Source organism: Lycium ferocissimum, chromosome 3 (assembly GCF_029784015.1).
Source record: "Lycium ferocissimum isolate CSIRO_LF1 chromosome 3, AGI_CSIRO_Lferr_CH_V1, whole genome shotgun sequence".
Taxonomy (NCBI): Eukaryota; Viridiplantae; Streptophyta; class Magnoliopsida; order Solanales; family Solanaceae; genus Lycium; species Lycium ferocissimum.
In genome coordinates this window covers 69,007,050-69,033,089 of record NC_081344.1, presented here as the reverse complement: position 1 = coordinate 69,033,089, position 26,040 = coordinate 69,007,050, and the positions used below count along the sequence as shown (strand labels likewise).

Sequence of the window (26,040 nt, the reverse complement as noted above, 5' to 3'; positions counted from 1 at the left end):
TACCTCTCTATCCATTCAGACTGCTCAAAGAACCAAAGCCAAACTACAAAATCTTTCTCCTTTATCTAGAAACTTCAAATCCCAAACAAGATTAAATACTTCCTCTGGCTACTTCGCCATAGAAGACTGCCCACAAGTGCCTATCTCTATCACATGGTCTTGAAAATCAACCCTCTTTGTCGCTACTGTAATGGGGTGCTGAAAGTACTCTCTATATCTTCTTTGATTGCCCTACTAATAACCTTAGCCACCATTGCACTAATTCTGATTGTTATAATGACATGCTCTTCACCAACACTGACTGGCCTGACACTTGGATAAAAACTTACGCATGAAAAGTTCAATAGCCCCCTGTCTTGGGAAAATCTCCTCCTTTATTGTTTTTGGGATATTTGACTAAGCAGGATTAATAACCTCTTTAACAACAAGAGAGACAACATCCCTGTGAGCAAAATCATCAGTCAAGCGACTGAATCTCTCTTTTGTGCTAGAAAGAATGCCTGTAAGTTAACCAGGAATGAAGTCACCTTAAAATGGGAACCCCCTGCTAGGGGCCACTTTAAGCTTAATACTGATGGTTCAGCTAACGGTATTGGGGGATTGGGGCACTATTAGAAACTCAAATGGAGACTGGGTCATGGGCTTCTTTAAAAGTTCCATCAACATGACCAATAACATGAATGAAATTATTGCCCTTCGACATGGACTGCAAATGGCAGTAGATAACAATCTTATGCCACTACTGGTGGAAGTTGACTCAAGTGAAGTAATCAATATGCTCAACAATGGGCACGAAATTTTAACCCCATTATTTTTACTGCAGGTCATTGCTAATGAAGCTGAGGAAGCCATTGGCGCAGCACATATACCGGGAATAGAATAGAGTGGCGGATGCCTTAACAAAACAAGGAATGAAGGAAGAAGTTTTTGATCACCTGAAGTTTTTGATAGTTCCTCCAGTGTTTGCAAATGAAGTATTTTGGGCAGAAATTCTAGGAACTACCTTCTAAATGATTTATTCCGGGTTGTAATGTTTTTGAGAAACTTGTAAACTATAATGCTACCTGGTGTAGCACGAATGGTGCAATCTGCACTATCTTTGCTAACTAGATTTATATATATATATATATATATATATATAATTCAAAGTTCTAAATTATTTCTATTGTTAAAAAGTATGTCACCCTTCTTTTGTTCTATTTTTATTTTTACAAATTTCGATAATGTCTAGACAAAAATAAAATTTACTATTTAAATTTTTTGGGATCTCAAAATTTTGGGGATTAAAGCAAAATACTTCACTCGCCTTGATAATATATTCAGAACCCAAAAAGCAAAACAATTGTGATCCAAAAAATCATAAACTAAAAATCATCACTTCATCTCAATAAGACTATAATAGAGATTAATATAAAATTTGACTCAAAGTTACTAAATTGTCAAATTTGTAACTAGCATTGTGGCTCCGCCACTGATTGGACTTGAGGCTTTGGTTGGCCAAGGGTGGCATTTGAGGATCGGACTAATATCAAGAACTTTTATTTTATTTTAATTAAATAAGAATGAATTTTGGGAAGATGCGTGAGTCCATGTCTCTGGGAGAGAGCAAGAGAAACAAAAATACAATTAGAAAAGAAAAAAATGGTATGAGATTCATAAAATTTATATAAATCTATACTGTGTGGCCTACTTTTTCATTTGTCGCGATGAAGAAGTAGTAGCAGAATTAAAAATTTTACAGGTTCAAAAATATAAAGAAGCAAATACATGAAGAAGTCAAGGGGTGCATTTATTATATATACATAAAAATATTAATCTGTTTGGCAGAAGTTTAACATAACTAATGTTTTGTATAAGAGATTCAGACTTGTGATTATGAGGTATAAATTAAATGTTTTCTGTCCTAAGCTAGAATTCAACACAACTGCTGAATTAGCAGTGTAAATTTATTAAGTAGTGTCAATTGATATTTTATACTCCCTCCGTTCACTTTTATTTATCTACTATATTAATTTTTTTTTTTTACTGGTCCCCTTTAGCATGTCAAGAGAAGACAAACTTTTTTTTTTTTTTTTTACTTGTTTTACTCCTAACATTAATTACTTATTTTTAAATCATTTTTCAAGTCTAGTGAGATTGTGCACTAATTAATATGAATATTATGATAAAATATATATTTCATTTATTAATTCTTAAAGGACCTGCAAAGACAAAAGTGGACAAGTAAAAAGTGAACAGAGGGAGTGTAAGCTTTTCTCATATCATTTATATATAGATGGATATTTAATAATCCTTCTGATCCACTTTATTTGTCGCCCTTACTAAAAATAGAAGGTCTAAAATAGCTATCATTTTAGAAAGTCAAGATATAATTAACTATTAATTTCTACATTTACCTTACTTAATAAATGTGGAGAGAGATTAATGTAGTGAAAAAGTGATTAGTATTAAATTGAGATCACCCATTTAGTTATTGTTTCTTAAGGGATAAGCTTAAAAAAAAATGACAAGTAAAATGGACCGTAGAAAGTACGTTTTGTCGACAAAGTGAGGTTGATGACATCGTCCGCTAAAAGTGCCTTCGACCCTTAGTTCAGAATTTTTTGTTTAATCATCCGGTCTAAAATTTATTAGCTCAAACAACAATAACATACTCAGTGTAATTCCACAAATGAGGTTTGGGAAAGGTGATGTATACATAGGTCTTATTTCTACCTTGAGAGACGTAGATACGTTGTTTTCGGTAGACCTTCGACTCAAGAAAAGGCATATCAAAGCAGTATAGAAAAGAAATCACGGGAGTGAAGAAGCCAAGGCAAAAAAAAAAAAAAAAGTAACAGTACAAAACATTCTGAAAAGAGAAACGGTAACTATAACAAAATACTGCTACAATCGAGGTGCAAGACGCAATAGATAGTAACAAAAATCGAAGAATAAGAAACTACAAGAATAATACTATGACTACTAGTATTAAAGGATACGAGACATTGCTTAACTTCCGACTAGCCTTCTATCATAATCCGTATCCTCAAGCCTCCTCATGTCCTTGGTAAGTTGAAGTTGTGGCATGTCCCATCTAATTACCTCTCCTAATACTTATTCGACCTACCTCTACCTCTCCTTAAACCATCCAAAGCCAATCTCTCACACTTCCGCACTGGGGCATCCATGCATTTCCTCTTCAAATGCCCGAACCATCGTAGCCTCGCTTCGCAAATCTTCTGATTTGAAATTTATGAGCTTAACTAATTCAAATTTACACTGAATAGACTCACTAAGGAGGTAAACCGTCTTTTCAATCGCGAAACTAAAATCTATAAGTAAACGCCAAGAAATTTTAATTATTCCACCGCACCATAATAATGCCCCACAGATTTACTGCGCTTCCAATTTGGATACGATCTTTTGCTTTAGTAAAGACTGGTCGCTGTCCATTTAAATATTCGAATCTAATTATTCCATGCAAAAATGCATAGGAAAATGGCCTTTGCAAAAATGCATATGGAAAGGCCATTATTTCTTGAACTTTTTTATCTACTAGGTTAAAACGGACATATCCCAAATTAATAAATATACGATATGTATTTATACATATATTTTTACCACTTAATCTTTATTAATTTAATGAATATTTCACTTTACTAAATTATTAAACCATAATAAGATCAACTAATTTAATATTAAAACCCGATACGAGTAAATAAGCACTCCCTCCGGTTAAAAATGGCAAATAAAAAAAGGGCACAATAGCATTTATCTAAATTATAATTTATCTCTTTTTTAAACGTCTCACCTAATTAACACTCTGTTAATATGAGCAGTTCCGTAAAATTTATGGAAAAAATTGATTGGTAACTTCTTGTTTTCTTAAACGTAAATATTTTGAAATAAATCTTTGGCAAAATAACTAATAATAGCGATGTAAAGGAGTATATCTTAAAGATTTTGTAATAATTAAATTATTGAAGTTCACAAACAGCAGATCATTCACTACATTTAAAATAATTGAAATCCATGATGATCTTTATTTAGTTTTTAACCACACGTGCACCCATAAAGCTGTTCATTCACTATCAATCAAATTGCATTGCCTTTTATAAAGTAGGATCCTTCACAGTCCAATGGCATATTGCCACTTTGTTTTTTTTTTCTTTTTTTTCTTTTTCTTTTCTTTCTTCACATTTTCCCCCAATACTCACCGAATAATTTATTGCTCAATAAATTAAATAATTTTATCTAAGAGAATGCTATTTTTATTTACACTATGTGTTCGATATAATTTTCCACACTTTTGCAAAAAGGCTTTTTGCATGCAGTAACTTTAAACACAGACTATAATTTTATGATTTAAATATTTCACTTAAGGTGTGTTTGGTATGAAGGAAAATATTTTCTATGAAAAATGTTTTCTTGAAAAATAAGTGATTTTTTTTTTGTGTGTGTTTAGGGTAAAGAGATTGTTCCAGATAGACCCTCGGCTCAAGGAAAAACGTATCAAAGTAGGTCGGAAAAAGAAATAACGGAAGTGAAGCAATCATGGCAAAGAAGTATAGAAAACAAGACAAAGCATTCAAAAAAAAAAAAAGCAACTACAACAAAATAATACAATAATTGGAGTATCAGAAACATCAGGTAATAACTGACAAAGGACAAGAGACTACAAGAGAAATACTATGACTACTAGTATGGAAGGACAAACGAAACAACGCCATAATACTTACTAACCTTCTATGGGATTTGTTTTCCCTACTTCCACTAGGAAAGTCATGTTTTTCATTTTTAAGAAACTTATTTTCCTACATAAACATACCAAACAAACATAAAAAAATTCAAGAACATTTTGAAGAAAATGTTTTCTTCCATACCAAACACACCTTTAACTAACAATATACTAATCGAAGCAATATAAATATATTTTAAGAAAATATTAAAAAATAGTTTTTTTAAAGCGACAGATATTTTAAAATAAATTAAATTTGTCAAAGTGATTAATATATATTATTAGGATTTATGGTGTTAATGGATAGTTTGTTCATTTTAGCTTTATGATGATGATTTAATAAGTAAAACATACAAAATCAAACCAAATATAATCGATTTTCTAATTCGGACTTTTGTTAATTTTTTTTATATTTGTTTTGGTAACATACTAACATAAAACACAGATTTAGTTTATTTAATTTATTAGACCTAAAAATAGACTTTTAAAAAACTATCCAATCAAATTAAATGTTATCTAGGTTTTTATTGAATAAGACTCCTATTAAATGCGTAATTTACTTACAGATTCATACAATCAGATGTAGTACTTTATTCTGTACTACAAAATTATTAGTAGCATCCAAAAAAACAAAAAACAAAAAACCAAATAAAACAAAGCCACTAAAAAAATAGTTTCAATCGTGACCGTTCATTTTCCTCTCCGACGATTTGCCGGCGACGACACGGAAATCGAGAATTTCGGTGAAGTCCGATTTCGACTATAATTCGTATACGTGTTTGATTTTTTTTTTTTTTAGGTATTAATTAAATTTTTTAAACGCTTTTTTCGTCATTTTTTATCGAAATTTGATTGTTTAATTTGCGTAAACAAAGTTTAAAAAATAGTTCTTATATTACGTTCATTTTATTTGATTTGAGCAATGAATTATAATGTTTACATACATATACTGTAATTCGTATTTTTTTTTTTTTTTTGATTTAATTAAATTTTGCATCGCTTTTTTCGTCAGTTTTTTAGAAATTTAATTGTTTATATTCATGTAGTTTTTTTTTTTTGATTGTTGATTATTTCAGCGTAATCTGAATTTTATGAATTTATTATATTCAAAATGTTTGATTGTTGAATTTGTATATTTTTTTTTATATATATATTTTTAGTTGTTATATCATTTAATTTGAACGGACTATGAATTAAAATGTTTCCATGCATAACTGTATATTTTTTTAATATATTTTTTGAGTTATTACTGTTATTTAATTTGAACGGACTAAATTGAAATTTGAAAATTTTGATCTTTGACTTTGATGTTCGAAATCCTGTGAAATTAATTTATTTTGCCGTGTCAGATTTTTTTTTTTTTTTTGATGACAAATTTGGTTGAGTTATAAGAGAAAAGCCCTAAGTTGAGTGATTTTATTGATACAAAACAAAGTTGAATGACTTTGCTGTATAATTCCTCATAGTTGAGTGACTCTTTGAGATATTTACTCATTGAACGGACTAAATTGAGTTTTTTGATTATCTAATTCAATTGCATACTGTGATGATTTTTGTTTATAGCGTTGGATTATTGTGTAGAATTGTTGAATTGAAATTTGAAAATTTTGATCTTTGACTTTGAGGTTCGAAATCCTGTGAAATTAATTTATTTTGCCGTGTCAGATTTTTTTTTTTATGACAAATTTGGTTGAGTTATAAGAGAAAAGCCCTAAGTTGAGTGATTTTATTGATATAAAACAAAGTTGAATGATTTTGCTGTATAATTCCTCATAGTTGAGCAGTGGCGGAGCCAGGATTTTCACCTAGGGGGTTCAAAAATATGAAGAAGTAAATACACGAAGAAGCCAAGGGAGTTCAACATTTACTATATATACATAAAAAAAAAATCTCGTATATACCTTTGTAATTTTTTGCCGAGGTGTTCGGATGAACCCCTGGAGCCTACCTAGCTTGTAGTTAAGTGATCCTTTGAGATATTTACTCATTGAAGTAAAGGCGGGAGCTTTAGGGTATTGTAGATATTCTCTTGGTACCTTAATTTTGATATCAACTTCATACTGAACAAAAGGAAATCAGTGAAGAAAGGATGTCGTCTTGAATGGACATGTTCTATGAAGGAACTAGGTTGATGAGCCTCCAGTAGAGTTTTTTTTCTTTTTTTCCCAATTTTTTTTTTTTTTTAAAAAAAAACGGTAACAAGTAGCCTCCAATAGAGTTTAATATACGAAGGAAATAAACCAATTGTGCTAAGTTAACTCTTGGACAGTACGAACAGATAGCCAGTCTGCTAAGTTAACTCTTAGACAGTACGAACAGATAGCCAGTACAGAAAACAAACTAACTGCATGATAAAATATAGCTAATACAAAATTGAAGCCTAAATGAGCTGAAGAAAGACTCATCCAAATCCAACAACAAGTGCTGATGTAACAACAGTTGTACATGCAGTATTAGACCTCTTCAAGTTAGATGTGAAGAGACAGCGACTAACTTGGGATTCAGTTCATTTCAGACAAGGCAGAAGCAACTGCACAATACTCAGCCTCAATTGAAAAGCGGGAGACAACGGTAGCTTACGAGAACACCAGAATTACAATAAATAAATTTGTCTGTCGAAGAAGAATTATTTAGCATGGAAATGAACTCGAGAATGGGGTGGCCCAATCTACTGCCACACACACACACACACACACACACACACACACACACACACACACACACACACACACACACACACACACACACATATGTAAGGAAGGGACGGCAATGACAATGTCGATGGTTGGCCGAGACAGTGACGGCCATTCGTAGAGTCCTGCTTTTTTCGGGCCTCACACAGAGTTGTTCGCACAGTCAGATTCTTCACAAGAGAATCAAGAGGAAAAATCAGGTTACAGATTAAGTTGTCTTTGCAAAATTGAGAAACGGAAATAAGCTTGTGGAGCACAAAATATTAGGGAGTTTGAATGCATTATTTTATGCATGTAAATGAGTTGTACCAATTTGAGTAATTGGAATCACATTACCATTACCCATTATCACTTCCTTGGTCCCTTTGAAGTCTTGAACATTGTGGAGGGAGTTAGAATAAGGTAATATAGTGAGAGGCGCTTGTATCCAGAATTCAGGAGTCATTTGGTGTTGCTTGAGCAATTTGCTTCAAAGTGGTTATGGGACTGTGAGCAGCAAACATTTATTATATGTCCAAAGTGGTTGTAGAGTTGACAGTGGACTCGTGGGTTTTGGTTGGGGAAGTTACGTTAGGGATTGGTGTTTTTATTGAATGCCTATTTGGTGGACCCCCGTTGCCGTTGTTGTTGTTGGGTGGGCGTCGAGTGTTTCGGGAGCCAGCGGAGGTTCGCGCCTTGTTGAGCAACAATTGTCTGTGACCTGTGTGGTAGTCTTCTTAAGGTCCTCATGTTTGAGGAATAGTTCATGATCATGATTCGAAGGTCTCATGCCCGTATAGCTGCTGAGATCTCACGAAACTTTGGCCGAGGCCACTCAGTTTTTTCGCCACAAGCTTTTCATTAGTGATGGGAGAACCTGTTGTTATGAGTTCATCAGAGAGAGATCGAATTTCTTGCAGGTATTCAACAATTGATTTGGTGTCTTTGGTGAACCGACTGAGATGGTGACGGAGATTGAGGATGCCAGTTTGTGATTTGTTCACACCGGAGGTGTAATATTAATCTCAGGCTGATTTGGAGTTTGCTGCGAAGCAGCGGTGGATGCAATGGTAGCATCAACAGAGACCATTAGAGCATTTTAAATTAGTTTGTCTTGACGAAATCAATCCTTATACTCGTAGTTGGGTGTGTCACAGTTGTTGGTGGAGACTGTTTCAGGAGGGAACAGCGTAAAGCCATCAAGATGACCATCGTGACCATGGAGCAACATGGCAATCTGGCATTCCAGGTGGTGAAATTGTGACTGCCAGACAGTTTGATGGGCAACTGAGATAATGGAATTGGATTAAGTGTTTGATGGGCAACAAACTAACTTAATGACAAAATAAAGCTAATACAAAACTGAAGCTTAAAATAACTGAAGAAAGACTCGTCCAAATATAAAAGCAAGTGTTGAGGCGTAACAACAGTAGTACAGCAGTAGTACATGGGCTATTGATCTGGTAATGTCTAGCTTAATTCCTTTTTCCTACCAAACTGCAAACTATACTCATGCTTCGAGTTGATAGCATCTTTTTTTTATGATATAACCTCCTTAAGAATAGCTTTGCGCCGACATGGTTTAAATCCGTCCTATATTATGAAAGGATTGAGTGTCAACATAGAACTCACAGTACTTCCTTTTTGTTGGCATTTATATGGCAGATCATTGTATTGGTGAGGTAAGGTCTGCGTACATCCTACCCTCCCCAGACCCCACTTGTGGGGTTACACTGGGTATGTTGTTGTTGCTGTTATTATTGTATTGGCGATGATGCTGCAGTTCATAGCTATTTTTAAAGACGTGCTATGCCTTTAAATTATGACAATAATGAGTTCCTCTCTGTTGGTTAAGAAGCCTAGAATGAAAATCAGCATCAAGTTTCATTAAGAGTATCTTGTTCACAGAATGATTACAGCTGTACAAGATATTCTACATGTTGGTGCTAATTGTTTAGCAATAAATTATGCTTGATTTTTTGCTTGTTTGGTGAAGTTAGCTATCATATGCTTGAAACATAAAATTTATTTTTTGGTTTTAGCCTGTAGCTATCATGCAACCATGTGCTTAATATTTCCTACTGAAGAACTACTTTTCATCGTCAAATTTGATTCTTGTTGGGGAATACTGATCTTTTCTTGTACAATGTTTTTCAGTTTTAGCCATCTGTGTTCTCATATTTCAATTCCACTGTATCATCTATTCAGTTTTTCTAATCATTAATATAGTAACGTTTTCTTTTTTCCTGAAGGATTGAATTTAGTTCTAAGCACCATTGGTTTTCTACAATCTTATGAGAAAACTTGTTAGACTGCTGTTTGGTTTTGTGCTTACTAGCTCTCTAAGCTTTTTATTTCCTTTCTTTTTGATGCAGGAATCAGCCCTTGTCGTAAGCAACAAAAATACTAGAATATTCTTTTTGAGGTGAATTTAGTAGTGTTTGATATTCTTAAAAAAGGTTATGGAGGCGCGTCCTGCTTTATCCGTCCAGAGGGTGGGCGCACACCAACTCAGTACTTTTAGAGCATCAGGAGCTCATTCTTCATTACCTGTACATCCAGCAAGCGTGGAAGTTTCTTCATTGCCTTCAAACAGTGGGGCTGTTGGTCATTTGTTTTCCTCGTCATCAGGATTCTCCACCAATCTTCACTTTTCATCTGTTCTGCCTCATGAAGAGCATTCAGCACCTGCACCTTTCATTTCTCAGCCAACAAATAATGAGGCATCAATCCCCGTAGCTAATTACGGAGTTCTTCAATCTGCAGCATCAAGCCAGTATGTTAATGAAAATATTGAACCCTGGTGTACAGAACCATTGCCTGATTACCTTGATTACTCGATAGATACCCCTGTCCACAACACTCAGCTAGATTGTAGAAATACAGATAATTGTCACATCCCACATGAGGATCTTAGTAAACAAAGTGATTGGCCGGAATGGGCTAACCTTGTAATGAATGATGACGATGCTCTGACTTCTAATTGGAATGAGATCATGGTTGATACTAGCATTGCTGATGCAGAGCCAAAGGTCAGTTTCGTTCTATACCAACTGCTGGGTTTTTATTCATCTTAATTTACTTTTTTGGGTGTGTTTGGTATGAAGGAAAATGTTTTCCTGGAAAATAAGTAGGTTTCTTACTGATTTTCTGGTGTTTGGTAAGTAAGCAAAAAACATTGTCGTAAAAGCATTTGTATATAATCTAGGCAAAAAGTATGGATGATGGGGCTGGGGTAAGGGCAGTGGTGCAGAAATTTTGTCAAAGGTGTTCGATTTTTAAAGAAGTAATATATATGTTAAGGGTGTTCAATATGTAATATATATTTAATAATTAACATGTCTACATGGTACATTTTTTCGGCGAACTGGGTTGTGGCTCCGCCACTGGGGTAGGGGTGGTGGGGATGGATTGTGGCGGCTAGGGGTAGGGCTGGAATATCTTGGAGGTGGGAGGAGAATCAATGTGGAATGCCACTTTGGAACTTGTTTTCCCTACTTCACTAGGGAAGTCATTTTCCTTATCTTTAAAGAACTCATCTTCCAAAAAATCTGAGCAACCAAACGTGGGAAAATTGGAAACATTTTCGGGAAAATGCTTTCCTCCATACCAAACACGCCCTTTGTTTTCTTACTCTCCTTTCAATGATCAAAAAGGAGACAGCTCTAACATTCTTTGTTGTGTGATTAAAGATGCAATATCAGGAAAAAAACCAACCTTCAAATTTCCCTGTACACCAAGTCCAACCATTGCAGCAGATTCCTACTGCATCTCTAGAAACATCTGCTGTTCCTGCATCATCCACTGCAAGTGGTTCTTCATCGAAGCAACGGATGCGTTGGACACCAGAGCTTCATGAAGCCTTTGTGGAAGCAGTCAACAAGCTTGGTGGAAGTGAAAGTAATATGCTCTCCTTACTTTGCTTCTTAAATAAGTATTAGACTGTTGTCTAATTCAATAATTCTACTTTGAAATACAGGAGCTACTCCCAAGGGTGTGCTAAAGTTAATGAAAGTTGAAAGTTTGACAATCTATCATGTAAAAAGTCACTTGCAGGTTTGTTCTTCTCTTTGTATTCTCAAAGTTAGATATTTTCACAGATAGACATATTGTATTGTTTAACTGATTGTATGTGATACAATTTCTTAAAATGCAGAAATATCGAACAGCTAGATATATACCAGAAGCATCAGAGGGTATGTGCCAATTTCTGTTTCCCTTGTGTGATTTCTTAAATGTTTCTTAATTTTGTATCCCTTTTCAGAATTCATTTCTTAAAAAAAAGTCTAGTTTAGAGCCAGTGCATGTTACTTGAGTAGATGTCTAATTTCTCTTTTAGTTTTTCATTATTAAAAAAAATAGTCTATTGTGTGTGTATGTGTGTTTTATGTTATGTGGAGTTATTGGTTCTTTTTTTTCGTGCTATTTCATATATCATCATTGAATCACGAGAGATTAATAGAATGTATATGTTAAATACACAGACACTCTTCAGTCTTAGTTTTTGAATAGTAGCAGGTGATGAAGATAATATTTTAAATAGTAAAGGTCAACAGTTTATCAGCTGTACGGTTATTGTCTTTTGGGTAAATATAGGAGCTTCTTTTTGTTGTTAAATCGTACTGAATACAAGCTATGGTACAAATGCCCTATATATTTTTTTCCTTTTAGAAAATTTCCTTCTCAAAAAAGAGGATGCGGAGCCCCAAAAATGAAATAAAAGGCAAAAGCTGATGATGTGGAGACTTTCATCTTTGTTGCTATTAGGATATGCAAATATGTTGATTGCAATCCTATTTTGTTGAATCTATAATATAAGTTAAAGTTGCCCGGACTCTCCAAAAATGTTGCTGCACCCGTGTCGTATCCTTCAAAAATGCACTATTTTTGGAGAATCAACACGCACTAGACATCCCTTTTGAAGAGTCCGAGCAACATAGGGTTAATTTATAATTAAGCTAATGTTCCCTCATTTCTGTTTTCTTAATTATTATAGTATACTTGCATGTGCACAGGCCTGCAAGTGATGATTTTTAAGATGTTTTGTCGTCTTTTGGTGCTTAAGTATATGCCTATCTGAATTCTTGATTAGGTGCTAAGCTGTGTATTACTGCTCTACTTAAGTCAGGTCCTCTAGTCTGTGGATCAATCTGTGCATTAAGAAATATATAATATTAATGTGACGTGGCAATGTCAACATACCTCAAAGAAATTACTTTTTGGAGACATGTCACGGACATGAAATAATACTTGCGTGAAAGGTATAACATCGCAAATTGGTAAAATTTTGGGACTTTAACTGGAATTCTCAACCTTCATGCACAATCCAGGATCATTAAAGACTGGTTAAAATTTTGCACTATTTAACTGGAACAAGCAGACTTCATACACCACTGCCAAATGTCACAATTTTCTATGTTTCTTCTTTTTATAGCCAAATTGATTTGTCCGTAAAATATACATTTTCTATTTTGGCATGGTGATAACTGATAAGAGACGTTTGATGCTTGGAGAATGCTATTGTGGAATCCTATATTTGTCAGGATTTTATCGTTCCTTTTATTCAAATGTAGCTGCTCCTGGCCTATTATTGTCTTCTGATGATATTCTTCTTGCTGGGGTCCTCCTGTTCTTTTCCCTTCTAATTACAGGATCCTCTGAGAAGAAAGATTCATCCATTGGTGATTTGTCAGCTCTGGACTTAAAAACGTAAGTAGCTGGGCCCCTTGCTTCTGGTTTCTTGCTTAATTATATGCATTATTTCGAATTTATATACTCCCTCCGTCGCAATTTATGTGAAGGTGTTTGACTGGGCACGGAGTTTAACAGAAAAAATAAGACTGTTGAAACTTGTGGTCTAAAATAAGCCACATTTTTTTTGTGTGGCTATAAATCATTTCATTAAAGGTAAAATGGAAATTTGAAGTTAAATTGTTACTCCCACCGTCCCAATAAATGTGGCACCATTTGACTAGGCACGGAGTTTGAGAAAAAGGAAGACTTATGAAATTTGTGGTCCACAACTTCTTAGATATTTGTGTGGCTGTAAATCATCTCATAAAATTAAATTGTTTCTAAATTTAGAAAGGTGACATTCTTTCAGGGACAGACTAAAAAGGAAAGTGTGCCACATTAATTGATACAGAGGGAGTACTAAATATGAAAGATGTCATTCTTTTTGGAACTGACTAAAAAGGAAAGAGTGTCGTATAAATTGCGATGGAGGGAGTAACATTTGATATTCACTTGTGCATTAACTAAATGAGTAGATTAACTAATTTGAACGGCACATATTGGGGCATGATTTGTTTATTCGATATTACTTCATAATGGATTTTGTTGACAGTATAGGTATTCCTTCCATATGCCTGTAGACTGAAAACATAAATTAGATATCGAGATATATTGACTTCACTAATTTTATTACCTTAGATTGGTGTTGCGTGAACTTATTGTTTGAAATGGATTTCATTTAGTCCATACATGTGTAAGGGATTCCTAAAAGAAAAGGATGAAAATGATTTTAAAAAAATGATTTGTTTATTTTTATCAAGTAAAAGTATTTTCAGTTATAATCATGGCCAAAAAGAAAACGGCCGTATACAAGGGATATACCAAAGGATAAAGAATATATAAAATATGATTCTTTATAAACTCCACCCAGTCCTCTATACAACTTTCTAATTACACCAAAAGAAAATAAGGGAGCGGAGACTACTCCTCAACTGAGAAAAACTTGACTATTCATTCAAAAGCTCTCTTGTTACTCTCACTCCAAACTACCCACATCACAGCAAGCGGAACCACATTCCAAGCCCTTCGTCTTATCCTCCTCCTCTCGCTCTTCGAACTGACCATCAACTCTTTCACAGTTCTTGGCATTGCCCAAGAAATGTTGAACCACGTAAACATATCCCACCACAATCTCGAGGTAAACCCACAATGAAAATGATAATAGGATGAAACTTCGTTGAAGGCAGAGGCAGTCCAGGATTTGAACTTTATGGGTTCAACCTTCAAGGTTCTTAGCATTAACGCATTGTATTCTTAAAGTTATATCTACTATTTGTTAGTATAATTTTATCAAATTTTTACACATAAGTTTATGTTCCATGTCAACTCAAAAGTACCAGGTTCGCCACAACCCTGGTTGAAGGATCTATTTGTTAAAATAGGGGTTTTATTGAGATTCTTCTTTTTTCGTTTGGAAAGGGGGGGGGGGGGTTGTTGGGGGGGGGGGGGGGGGGGGGTAATTCAAGTTCTAACCAAATTGGAAGATGAGAAAAAGAAAAATAAGTTAAGTTGAGGCTTCTGATACACGGAGGTAAGACAGCTGGAATAAATCTGTGTGCACATGTTATGTAGAACAGGTACTTTTGATAGAATGGTTTGGAGGGCTCTATTAAAGGCACTATTAAATTTTCCTTCATAACTAATTGTAATCTATACTGTCGTCATCTCGTGCTGTCTTTGTTTTTTGAGGTGTCTGGGTTTCAATGCAGGGGTATTGAGATCACTGAAGCATTGCGGTTACAGATGGAAGTTCAGAAACAGCTGCATGAGCAGCTTGAGGTATAAATTCTTGTCTTAGCAACAGGATGTTGTGATTCTAGCTTCAGTTTGACTGGTTATTACTGCTTGCATCACATGCAAGGGACCATGTTTTTAATACGAGCATATAATAAGACTTCCTTGTCATGCATTAATTTGTTAGAGATTGCTTCTGGCTGCTGCCTTTGATTGCATCGCATGGCTTTTTTCTGCCCTTTCTGATCTTCAAGTCATTGTAAATAAATCTGAAGTTAAAAGGTGATGTTTTGGAATCTCTATATAAGTCCTGTATAAATTAAGCATTTGATCGGGGTTTCCTCTCTTTGATTATCGTTGAGTTATCATCGATACTTGAGCTCCTCATTGTTTAGCTCAAGCCTGTCAACGGGTCGGGCCGGCTCACTTTTAGGGGGGCGGGTTGGGGAAAATAGGGTGTTCGGCCCAGCTCCCTACCCATTAAGAAATTTAGTTGGGTTTGGTGGTCCAGGCCCCTTTTTTTAATAGGTTATAAATTTTCTTGGGTTAAATTACTAAATTTGACGTCAGGGCTTGTAATCCACTCTATCATGGATAAGAACATTATGCAGCTCTCTAATGTTAACAGATAAACGAATTGGCAGCTTGTCCAATCTAAAGAAACTTGCATGGTATTGTATCTAATGCGTACTTATGTGATCACGACCTTTTACAGATTCAAAGAAATCTGCAGCTGCGTATAGAAGAACAAGGGAGAACCCTCCAAATGATGTTTGAGAAGCAATGCAAGTCGATGCCCGGTATTGACTTGGCAAAGGGCTCATCATCCGTGGCAGAGGATGCAGTTCAAAGTTCCTCAAACAAAAATGATCCTGTAGTGTCAGTGGTCGATAATCATGAAGCAGGAAATCTTACGACTCAAAAGGTGGGGGAGAAGCAGAAAGAGCAGGAAAGAGAAGATCTTGGAAATCCTGAGACAAATATTACTAGCTCATCAAGCGCGCCACCGTTAAAGCGTGCTAAAGTATATGAATAATCTTTTACAGTTCACAAACCTTTTGGTAGGATATTAAGTTCTATTTGATGCTGGGAACAACAAATCCTTTGAGTAGACCAGCTTTTAACATTTTTGGTATCCCTTCCATAGATTATTCAGATGGGCAATGGATTGTCCTTTATTTCAACATACATGATAAAGTTGTTAATATATGAAAATTTTAGAGCAACTCTTGAAAGAAATGAGGATTTTGAAGCTGCATTTGTAGCACTCCTGATGTCTAATTGTTTGAGCTAGTAAAGATTATGCACCCGTATATCAGCAGAGGCAAGCAATATTACTCGTGAGATGATATTTTTTCCATCTGTTTAAGCTTTGGTGGTAGAGTTATTTGATACCTGTACAGCTATACTCGTGAAATTTTCTGAAAACATGTTTTCCAAAAGAAACTTTATTTTATTTTCCAATAATCTTTAGAAACTATTTGAAATGAACTCTTGGAGAAAAGGATAAGCAAACAAAAAATATCTGGAAAAGATTTTCCTTCATACTAAACACACCTAATCTCTCTCCTCCTCAAATTTCCCCATTCTACTCTTTCTGATAAATATTGCAAGTAAAACTTGACTGTAATACTTGTAATACTTGTTCTTTGTTTAATACTTGTTTGTATCTGCATAATGTTGACATGAAATGAATTTATATGATGTAACGTGCTCAATAAGAATTCATATAGCTAGCTCCAACCTGTCTGGAACTGAAGCATCGTTATTGTAAAACTAGAGTTTTTTCTGTGATCATGAACCAGAATACATGAAAAACTTCGGAACTGCCAAACTGCATACCTTAAGCTTGGGAATTGGCAATTTCCTTATACAATCTTCTGCTTTCATCTCTGATGCAAATGTACAAGAAAACTAGAAAGTAAGTGTTGGATTTGGACAATATCAATCCGTCTCATAGTCTTATTTCAACTACTACTATGCATTTTCTTGTCTTGAAGTTTTTCAACTTTTCTCCTGGTTGCAAGAGTATGCGCTTGCAAGATGAGTCCACAACCGAAGAAGAAAAATAAATTTCCAGCTACAGAAGGTTACAACTCAACAACTACGCTTCAATTCATAACAAGTTTAAGTCAACTACATGAATCCTCATTGACAATGTTACTCTCTAAACTCATCACAAGCTAAACAAGTTTATACCTTACAATCAAATAACTTTTTACTCTTTTGGTTTTGGTACTTTATAGCACAAAAGCTCTAGGAAGTAAAATCCTGCACTTTTGATGTCACTATTCAATAAAACAGCCTCATCTATCAAATGAATAAAGTTAAGTAGCAGGATCATTCCTAATATATCAGTAAACCTTTCAGTTATCCGTTGATCAGCAGAAAGGCACCAATTTACACGTAGCAATAGACTCCAGAATCCATGTATGTTGAATGACCTGACAACTGATTTGTTTAGCCAGCTCTTCAGCCTTAGCTTTTCGTTGCAGCAAAATGTTGCTTTCTTCCCCAAATGCACAACTGCGTGGAGGATCGCTGTTATAAACAACTAGACAAGCTGAGTTAGTTGCTTGCGTAGCACCGGTCTGGCATATCAACTGTTCCTTAGTGTGAATAATGGAACCTCCGGCCTTTTCAATTAGATCTAACAGGTCATCTTTGTAAGCTGGGACGTAATCTCCACTCAGATAAAACTTGATACCATCAAAGAGCTTAGGTGCCTGCATAAGAAAATCAGGCAAAATAGTTTCAACCTAAAGCATGTTCACAAGCAGCATTATAAATGCATTTCTTGTCCCAGAAGGGTAAAAAAAAAAAAAAATACTTACACTTGATGAAGCTCTAAGTCTACCAGCTTTGGGACCCCCAAAACAGCCATGATTGTCCAGGCTAACTTCATAAGGTTCTTCATTCACATGACAATTTTCTTGAATGGAGGCTTTTATCCCTGCAAATACGCAAAGTTGTATTAGCATCATGAAAATTATGCTAGTTGTCCATTGTTGGAAGTTCTTTTTTTTTTTTTTTTTTGTCTTGTCTCTGTTCATGTTGGATGATTCATCGATAAAGACATGTTCTTCCCCTAATAGAATGTAAGAATTACTTAAGTTTATTATTCGTTTTGCTAACCATGTGAATTACTGTATTCCGAAACTACACGGCATATTTAATGCTGCTCAGGCTGTAGAGCACCATTTCAGTAACTTGGCATTCTTATGAATCTCTGGAACATGCATAAAAAGTCCCATTTCCTCTCGCAGTCTTCAGTCTCTCTAAATACCAGACACTACTGTTTTTGTGTTGTCGAGCTAAATTTATTTATTTCATCATTTATTTTGTGTCACTTGGTTTTACTTTATTGCATATCGTGCTTCTGTGACCATTCAACATGCCTCTCCCACAATGGATAATCAAATGAACTAAAAAGCTACTTAACCATGTAGGACGAAAAGAAGAAAGAGCTTACAATCAATTGTTAGGATCCATTTTCCACGCAAAATTGCCATGAGAACCTTCAGTGTTCTGGTGCATGCACCCTTTTCATCTGTTGCTGCAATGACATGAGTGACACTTGGGTTCCAAGACTTGCATACAGTTGCACCGCACATATTAGCAAACTTGACCAACATATACTGAAATAAGATCAAAGAACAGTTAGGATAACCAATATTGTTGTGTAGACTACTCTAATCTTGTTTTTCAGCCAACAAGTTCCCAAACTGAAAGAGCTAAACTTATTGGATTAGTTTACTCCACCACAGGTATAACTCCCAGATGGAAGGACAAATAACAAAGCCAAATTGCAAGAAATAAATAGATAATTAGCTAATTCAGCAAATGGAAGGGGTGAAAGTTAACAGAAGACTGAAGAATAAGCTAATATTGACAGAAATCAAGTCAACAGCATTTGGTAATAATCAAAATAAAGTTGTTTGCTTATACATAGTAATGACAGAGCTATCATAGACAAGTTGATTTTGCATGGTAACTTGCTAATGGTAACAATGGCTCATAAAATGTCATTAATCATTATACTAGTAATCTGATCCATATTCAGATAACTGATCAAACTGTCATAAAATACAGGGCGGAGCTAGAAGCAGACGTACAAGTTCAGCGGAACCCAGTAGCTTCAGTTCAAACTAAGTATTTGTATTAAGAAAATTCACTAAATATGTAGAAAAACTAAATTCAAAACTCAGTTACTAACACCTGATGTAGCTATCCTAAAACTCAAAAAGTTCAAATCCCTCTGCCTCTGATAAAATATATGCATTGTACTTTGCATGCATATGAAAGAAACTAAGCACAAAACATTCTTACGGTAGGAAGGAGACCAACCTTCTCTTCTGACGATAGAGCAGATCCGCATAGAACCCATTCTTTGGGTCCATTTGACGATGTTGCCCAAAAATTCAATCGCTCAGATGTTCTGCATGCACATTTAACATTATATTTAAATAATGAAAATCATGTGTTTATGTTATAAGCTTTAAACAAAGGAGCCTGAGACATGGAGGGAACTGTCTTCTACGTTATTGTAATCAGAAATCTTAAAATGATCCAAGATGATGTTTAGGTGATAAAAATCAATATTGAATATTCTTACATGGGAGCCGGTTCTGGACATGCTTCAACACTGGCACGCTTCTTAGACTTTGACTTTTCACTTGGAAATTTAACAGATTTATGACTCGGGCACAACATTACAAAGTTGTCCTGCAATTAAAGATGTAGACTTTGAAGGAGAGCAAGAAAAAAACAATCTTTATAGAGCTCAATTTGATAAAACTCTTTACTTACACAATCCCAACGGCAATCCTGAATTTCATATGCACAGGGCAAATGATAACTTCTCCGGCAAGACTTTACGAGGCAGCCAAGTGCTGCACCCTTTAGGCCACAGCCACTACACTTGAGTTTTGAAGCTCTTGCCAATTCAGCCTCCAAATTTTTTATGATCTCTCCATCATAATATACTTGAGGTGCCCTACAAATGAAATTAAACATGAAATCGGACCTGTAAGCAAAAGAGAGTAGTCTAGAGCGCTAAATACTGTAGAAATCCAAATATTTAATGGAAATCTGGCTAGTTTTAAATTTTGGAAGGCAATACAATTAGGGGAGAACTAAGTAAATATGGAAGAAATTTGCAGGATGTATCTCAGGTGAATACTAAAAATACATCTAGTATACTGATAGATATACACGCAAAAGAAACAACCTTCAGATGTAACCTAGGTGGTTCCTAGGAAGCTTAATCCGAAACTTTGGAGTACTTCAATTATACTTTCATTTAAAAGAACTAGCTCCATAAGCAAAAGAGAATGATGTTCAATCATTACTAATAGAGGGCAATATAGTTCTAGGTTCTAACTGAACAGTTGCAAGCTGGCAAGGATAAAACCCCCCGTTCAATATGGATAACCATCAATAAGGCTAGTACCATTCTATAAAAAGGATGAAATTCAAGAATGGTTCTGAAATCAAACCATTAGAACGCTATCTACTCACATAATTAGAGCTTTCTTTATGAGCTGCAGTGCCATAAACATTACTGATAATGGAATATCAAAGCTAAATTGTCAACTGCATACCAGTCAATACATTTCATATGCACAGGTAATGGTTTTAAAAGTGAAGTAGCATCTCCCACCACCTCCCTTCCATTTGCATAGTGCAGCATTGGTCCAGTTCCCTGCAGGTATTAATCAGATGCAGACAAGTTAAATTCTCAGAATTAGTATGGTACCCAAATATGACTTCCACGTATATAAATGGAAGACAAATATATTAGGGGATATGAATGAAAAATTTACTGAATGATAGCAGTAGAAGATGACATGAAATGATTATATCAAGAGCATAAACATGTTTCAATAAAAATTAAATTTGATGTTGGGAAATAAATAATGTTTCAATATTTGCAAATACTAATGTTCAGTATTTGCAAATAATGGTTTGGTCATCATTACTTGCAAACACTGAACTTCAACATTTGAAATACTAGTGAAATGTTCAAAGTTTTTCAAATAAAATACTCCCTCCGTCCAAGTTTATGAGGCAAATTTTTTTTACCGCAATTTTTCATATGCTTTTTAAATATTTCGAATTGCTAATCATTTGTGACTAACAGTATTTTTTACATACTTTCCAAATATGTAAATTTTATGTCGAAAAATTCAAACATTCTATGTCTAAATTCATGGTCAAAATTAAGAAGTTTGACTCTTGAAATCCGAAAAGTGCCGCATAAATTGGGATAGCAGGAGTAATAGTTTTTGCTCACAAAACTTCAGCTTTTTTTCCCAAGGGATATTCATATAACCAACTTTCAGATATTCTTTTTCAACTTCAAATACTCTTTTTCTTTCAACTTCAACCAAATATTGTCAAGACACCTGCAAATTCTATTTTCAGTTTGTCCTTTAGAATAGTATAAAGCAGATATCTGACCTCTGTTATCTTAGATTTGTGGCAGAAAGCACAAACACTTCCTTCCAAAAGATGTTGATCTGAAACTTCTTTTGGATGAGCAACAAAAGAAGATTCACTCCATTTACATATCAAGTTGCGGTCGGAGTTAGCAATAATTTCTCTTTGGTGATTATGATCATAACTCTGCAAGGCCATCTCTGGCAATCCATAGTTTAGTTTCTTTTGCCTCTTCACATCCCTTTCTTCAACCACATCTGAGCTATCTTCTTTTTTGAGAAATGGAACCACATCTGAGCTACCTTCTACAGGCCTCTTTGCAGTATGACTTTTTATATCCTGAAAACAAACAGGCTCGTTTAATTCAATAAGAATTGATAAAGAAACTTAATTTTGTTGTGCTAATCCTTAGGCATTCATTTCCATAATCTCTCACCGTAATATCATATATAACTAGCTACTCTACTTCCCTGGATTTATCCAAGCAAAAATATATCTAGCTATTTGGAGAAACTGTTTATTATATCTATATGTTTAAGAACTTTAATAGGAAGGATGTGCATCTTTTTTACAGGAAGCCCTTTCTAATTTAAGTCTAACCTCAGGCAAATATTCAGCAACCCCAAGAATAAAAAGAAACTAAAGTTAGAAGGCACTTAATATTCCATTTGGAAAGGATGAAACACAACGATGAGTAAAGGTAAAAAGATATCTTCTCTACAATACAAAATTACAGACATTTATGAAACTTACAGTATTTCTTACTCTCAGTTCACTGATCTCTTTAACTATCTCTTTGTTGTTATCGGATGAATGAGAGCTGCCGGGTGACTGCTGTTGCAATTGATTCAAATCTATTTCCTCTGCACTTTTAAAGTCTGCCTTCATGTCAGAAGAAGGAAAGTGACTCAAATGATTCACAACATTCCAAGGCATTCCATGTCCATTGTGCCTATTAATTTCCTTGTTTGGATCATTGCTGCTTACTATGGCTTTGACAGATCGCTCATTTCTTGATTTGTCATCAGCGTTAACAGAAACGGGAGACTGCTCTAGTGATCTTCCAGCATCTGGTGCATTAAGCCAATTATATTGTGTGTGAGTAGTACTGTACTTTATTAGCAATAAAAAAACAAAACAAAAAAATGTTGATGTATTGAGATAGATTACCGGGAGATTGCAACTGAAAGACTTTAGCATTGAAAGTAGCATCTAAGCTTCTGAATATGGCTATCATACTCTCCATATGAGGCACTGCCCTTATTTCTGCACCATCGCAACAAACGCAAAACATTAAATCATTTCCTTCACAAAATCTAAGAAACTTTATAAACAGAAAGAACTTATCTCTTCACGTGCTAAAATCATGATTCATTCAAGAAAAATACATAGCATTTTAAATTTATACAGCTTTCTTTGTGTTGAACACCTCATCTAAGGTTGTGTTTGGTATGGAGGAAAACATGTTCAAGAAACTATTTTCCCATTTTCCTATGTTTGGTTAGTCAAAATTGTTGGAAAACATTCTCTAGGAAAATTAGTTCCTTAAAATGAAGAAAATGACTTCCCTAATAGAAGTAGGGAAAACAAGCTTCATAAGTTGAAATTCATTCCTCTCTATCATCAAACACATCCAATTCCACCCCAACCACCCATAGCCCCCACATCCACTACCCCCACGCTCCGACCCCCTACCCCCATCTCTACAGCATTTGACTAGAATTTATATTAATGCTTTTGAAACAGTATTTTCTGCTTACTTACCAAACACCATAAAATAAGTAAGAAAAACACTTATTTTTCAAGAAAATATTTTCGAGAAAAAACATTTTACTTCATACCAAACACATCCTAAAACTTAAACAATTACAACAGAAACATTTTGTTATAAATTTATGTTTGGTCTGCAACAGTTTACATGAGTAACAACATTGAGGGAGTAATTCTTCTTTATAATGAGTATCTCACAGCAGAACTTGAAAACATAAAATGGGCAACAAAAACAATGTTACAAAACCATATAACAATACCTTGATCAACATATTGATGTTTGCATACAGGGCATTCACATTGAACTTGGGTTGATCTTGGAACACAAAAGCTGCACCAAAACCATTAAATTTAAAATCTTTAGGCAATCAAAAAAAATAAATTGAACCCAAATTTCAAGCAAATATGAAATACCACACAGAAAATTCAATTCCAAGAAGCCCAAAAATGATAACTTACTTGCAGAAAATATGGTCACAAGGAAGCAATGTAGGTTTTGTCAGCAAGTTTAAGCTGTAAAATCAGAAGAAAAAAACCCCATATCAGTAAACAAAAGAAAAATATCAATCAATGAATCAAATCCTCTATTGGGTCCATTTTATTCAATAAAAAAAATATTTTTATAGTTGGGTCCATTTTATTCCATTAAAATTTCATGTTTTAGGCAAATTAAAAGAAAACTACCCAAATAAAACAATCTACATCCATTTCCTCTATTGGTCCATTTTATTCAATAACAAATGTTAAATCTTATACAGTTGGGTACATTTCATTCCATAAAAATTTCATGTTTTAGGTAAATTAGTTCTTTAAAACTAAAGGTTCAACAAAAAGAAAATGACCCAAATGAAACAAACTACTTCATTTCCTCTATTATGTCCATTTTATCAATAAAAACAGTTCAATTTTTACAGTTGGGTCCACTTTATTCCATAAAAAATTCATCTTTTAGGTACATAGTTCTTTAAAACTAAAGGTTCTACAAATATTCAACAAAAAAAGGAAAACAATCTACACTCATTTCCTCTATTGGTCCATTTTATTCAATTTAAAAATTAACTTTTACAGTTGTATCCATTTTATTCTATACAAAATTCATCTCCAACAACAACAACAAAAAATTTAAAAAAAAAAAAAAAAAAAAAAAAAAAAACACAAATGAAACAATCTACATTTCCTTTATTGGGTCCATTTTATTCAATTTTTAAGAAATAGAAGTTTATATTTTTACAGTTGGATCCATTTTCTTCAAAAAAAAAAATTACAGTTGGGTCCATTTTATTCCAGAAAATTTCATCTTATAGGTAAATTAGTTCTTTAAAACTAAAGGTTTTACAAATATTCAACAAAAAAGAAAACAACCCAAATGAAACTATCTACATTCATTTCCTTTATTAGGTCCATTTTATTCCATTTAAAAAAAATCATCTTTTTGGTAAATTAGTTCTTTAAAACTGAAGTTTCTACAAATCTATAACAAGAAATTAAAACAACCCACATGAATCAAAATGTACATTGATTTTAGGGAGAAACAAGAACATACTAAAATTTATCTTTTAGGTAAATTAGTTCTATAAAAGTAAATGGTTTTATGAAATAATTTCAATAATATACAATCCAACATAAAATATTACATCCACATAGCCAACTTTTTTTTTCCAACAATGTTTGTACACATGATATACAACATTATACACTTTAAGATATAAAAGTGTCATTTTGGGTAATATTAAAAATATGGGCCATTTCAGGTAAATATTTTCTCCAAATAGACATAGAGTGTTATTTTCCCTTTACGAATCTCTAACAACAAATGAAATAAAAGGTATTTTGAGTCTCTCCTACCATTCTTGAAAGTTAGCCATATTTTAAATTTACATCCGCATAGCCAACTTTTTTTTTTCAACTATGTTTATACACATGATATACAACATTATACACTTACCATAAACAATGTATATGTATAAAAAGTTCATTTTGGGTAATATTAAAATATAGGCCATTTTTGGGTAAATATTTTCTCCAAATAGACATAGGGTGTTATTTTCCCTCTACAAATCTCTAACAACAACAACAACAACAACATATCCAGTATAATTCCACAAGTGGGGTCTGGTTTACGAGTCTCTAACAGGAAAAAAAAAATTAAAAAGACCCAAATGAAATAAAAGAGAAGATACCAAAGGGGGCATTTGAGTTCAAGACCCAATTTCTGTATATGAAATGCCAATGGATTTAGTAACCTAGCAATATTTTGAGTCTCCACTGCCATTCTTTCAACAAATTTTTAAGCTGAATACAGAGTTGAAAAATGAAAATTTTGAGAGAAAAATAACCTAATAAGAATGTTGAAATATAATTTAGTATTATGTGTATATAATAAGCTACGAACATTTGGAGTTTGTTAAATTTTGGCGGTATAAACTTTGAACTTTCGCGCGCTATCTTATCTCCCGCTATTTTGTATGGGTTTAGAATGAGTAAAATGACAAAATGATCCCTTGAGTTTGAAATAGGTTTAAACTGGTTTTTAACTTTTTTTACTAGAGTGAGCACTTTTGGTCGCTTCATTCTTCAGTGTTTATTACTATCTGTTATTTTATTTGTTTTGTATTATATTGAGTATGTTATTGTTGTTGTAGATTTAGCGGGAGTGGGGGGGGGGGGGGAAGGATCTAACAAAAATTTCTTTGGAGGTGTAGTTCCTATAGTGTTTGCTATGTTTTTGGTTAATTTTTAATTTTTAGGTGTCTAATGCAGTTTTTTGTATTGCAATTTTTTAGATTTGACGAGACTCTTGTCGTGTTGCTCATCAATTTGTTTTCCTGCAGTTCACAATAAATCTAACTGCAAAATTTAGTTAGATTCGAGGAGAATTTTGGTAAAATATACTCCCCCCGTCCCATAATA

General features: G+C 34.0%; 2 protein-coding genes and 1 long non-coding RNA gene across 5 annotated transcripts; 1 reads left to right on the top strand and 2 right to left on the bottom strand.

Annotated features, from left to right (window-relative positions):
* Positions 1–5,290: 5,290 nt before the first annotated feature.
* LOC132050557 (protein PHOSPHATE STARVATION RESPONSE 1-like) lies at positions 5,291–16,193 on the top strand. 2 transcript variants are annotated; one of them, XM_059441856.1, is made up of 8 exons: positions 5,291–5,463; positions 9,768–10,424; positions 11,085–11,292; positions 11,372–11,448; positions 11,549–11,588; positions 13,044–13,101; positions 14,895–14,964; positions 15,635–16,193. In XM_059441856.1, exons 2-8 carry the CDS (start codon positions 9,855–9,857, stop codon positions 15,953–15,955), a joined length of 1,344 nt encoding a protein of 447 aa, XP_059297839.1. In that variant the 5' UTR covers positions 5,291–5,463; positions 9,768–9,854; the 3' UTR covers positions 15,956–16,193. The 2 variants fall into 2 exon arrangements, with proteins under 2 accessions (XP_059297839.1, XP_059297838.1); XM_059441855.1 differs by having other exon boundaries at positions 5,291–5,468.
* Positions 7,158–7,620, bottom strand: LOC132050558 (uncharacterized). The gene is made up of 2 exons (XR_009413446.1): positions 7,457–7,620; positions 7,158–7,388 (listed from the first exon to the last, which is right to left on the bottom strand). It is a non-coding gene; the product is annotated as an uncharacterized LOC132050558 (long non-coding RNA).
* Positions 16,194–17,009: 816 nt separating the features above from the next.
* LOC132050556 (BRCA1-associated RING domain protein 1) lies at positions 17,010–25,484 on the bottom strand. 2 transcript variants are annotated; one of them, XM_059441853.1, is made up of 13 exons: positions 25,311–25,484; positions 23,590–23,643; positions 23,391–23,461; positions 22,531–22,626; positions 22,114–22,430; positions 21,382–21,699; positions 20,523–20,623; positions 19,729–19,915; positions 19,535–19,644; positions 19,267–19,357; positions 18,392–18,557; positions 17,754–17,872; positions 17,010–17,645 (listed from the first exon to the last, which is right to left on the bottom strand). In XM_059441853.1, exons 1-13 carry the CDS (start codon positions 25,400–25,402, stop codon positions 17,301–17,303), a joined length of 2,067 nt encoding a protein of 688 aa, XP_059297836.1. In that variant the 5' UTR covers positions 25,403–25,484; the 3' UTR covers positions 17,010–17,300. The 2 variants fall into 2 exon arrangements, with proteins under 2 accessions (XP_059297836.1, XP_059297837.1); XM_059441854.1 differs by having other exon boundaries at positions 22,126–22,430.
* Positions 25,485–26,040: the final 556 nt, after the last annotated feature.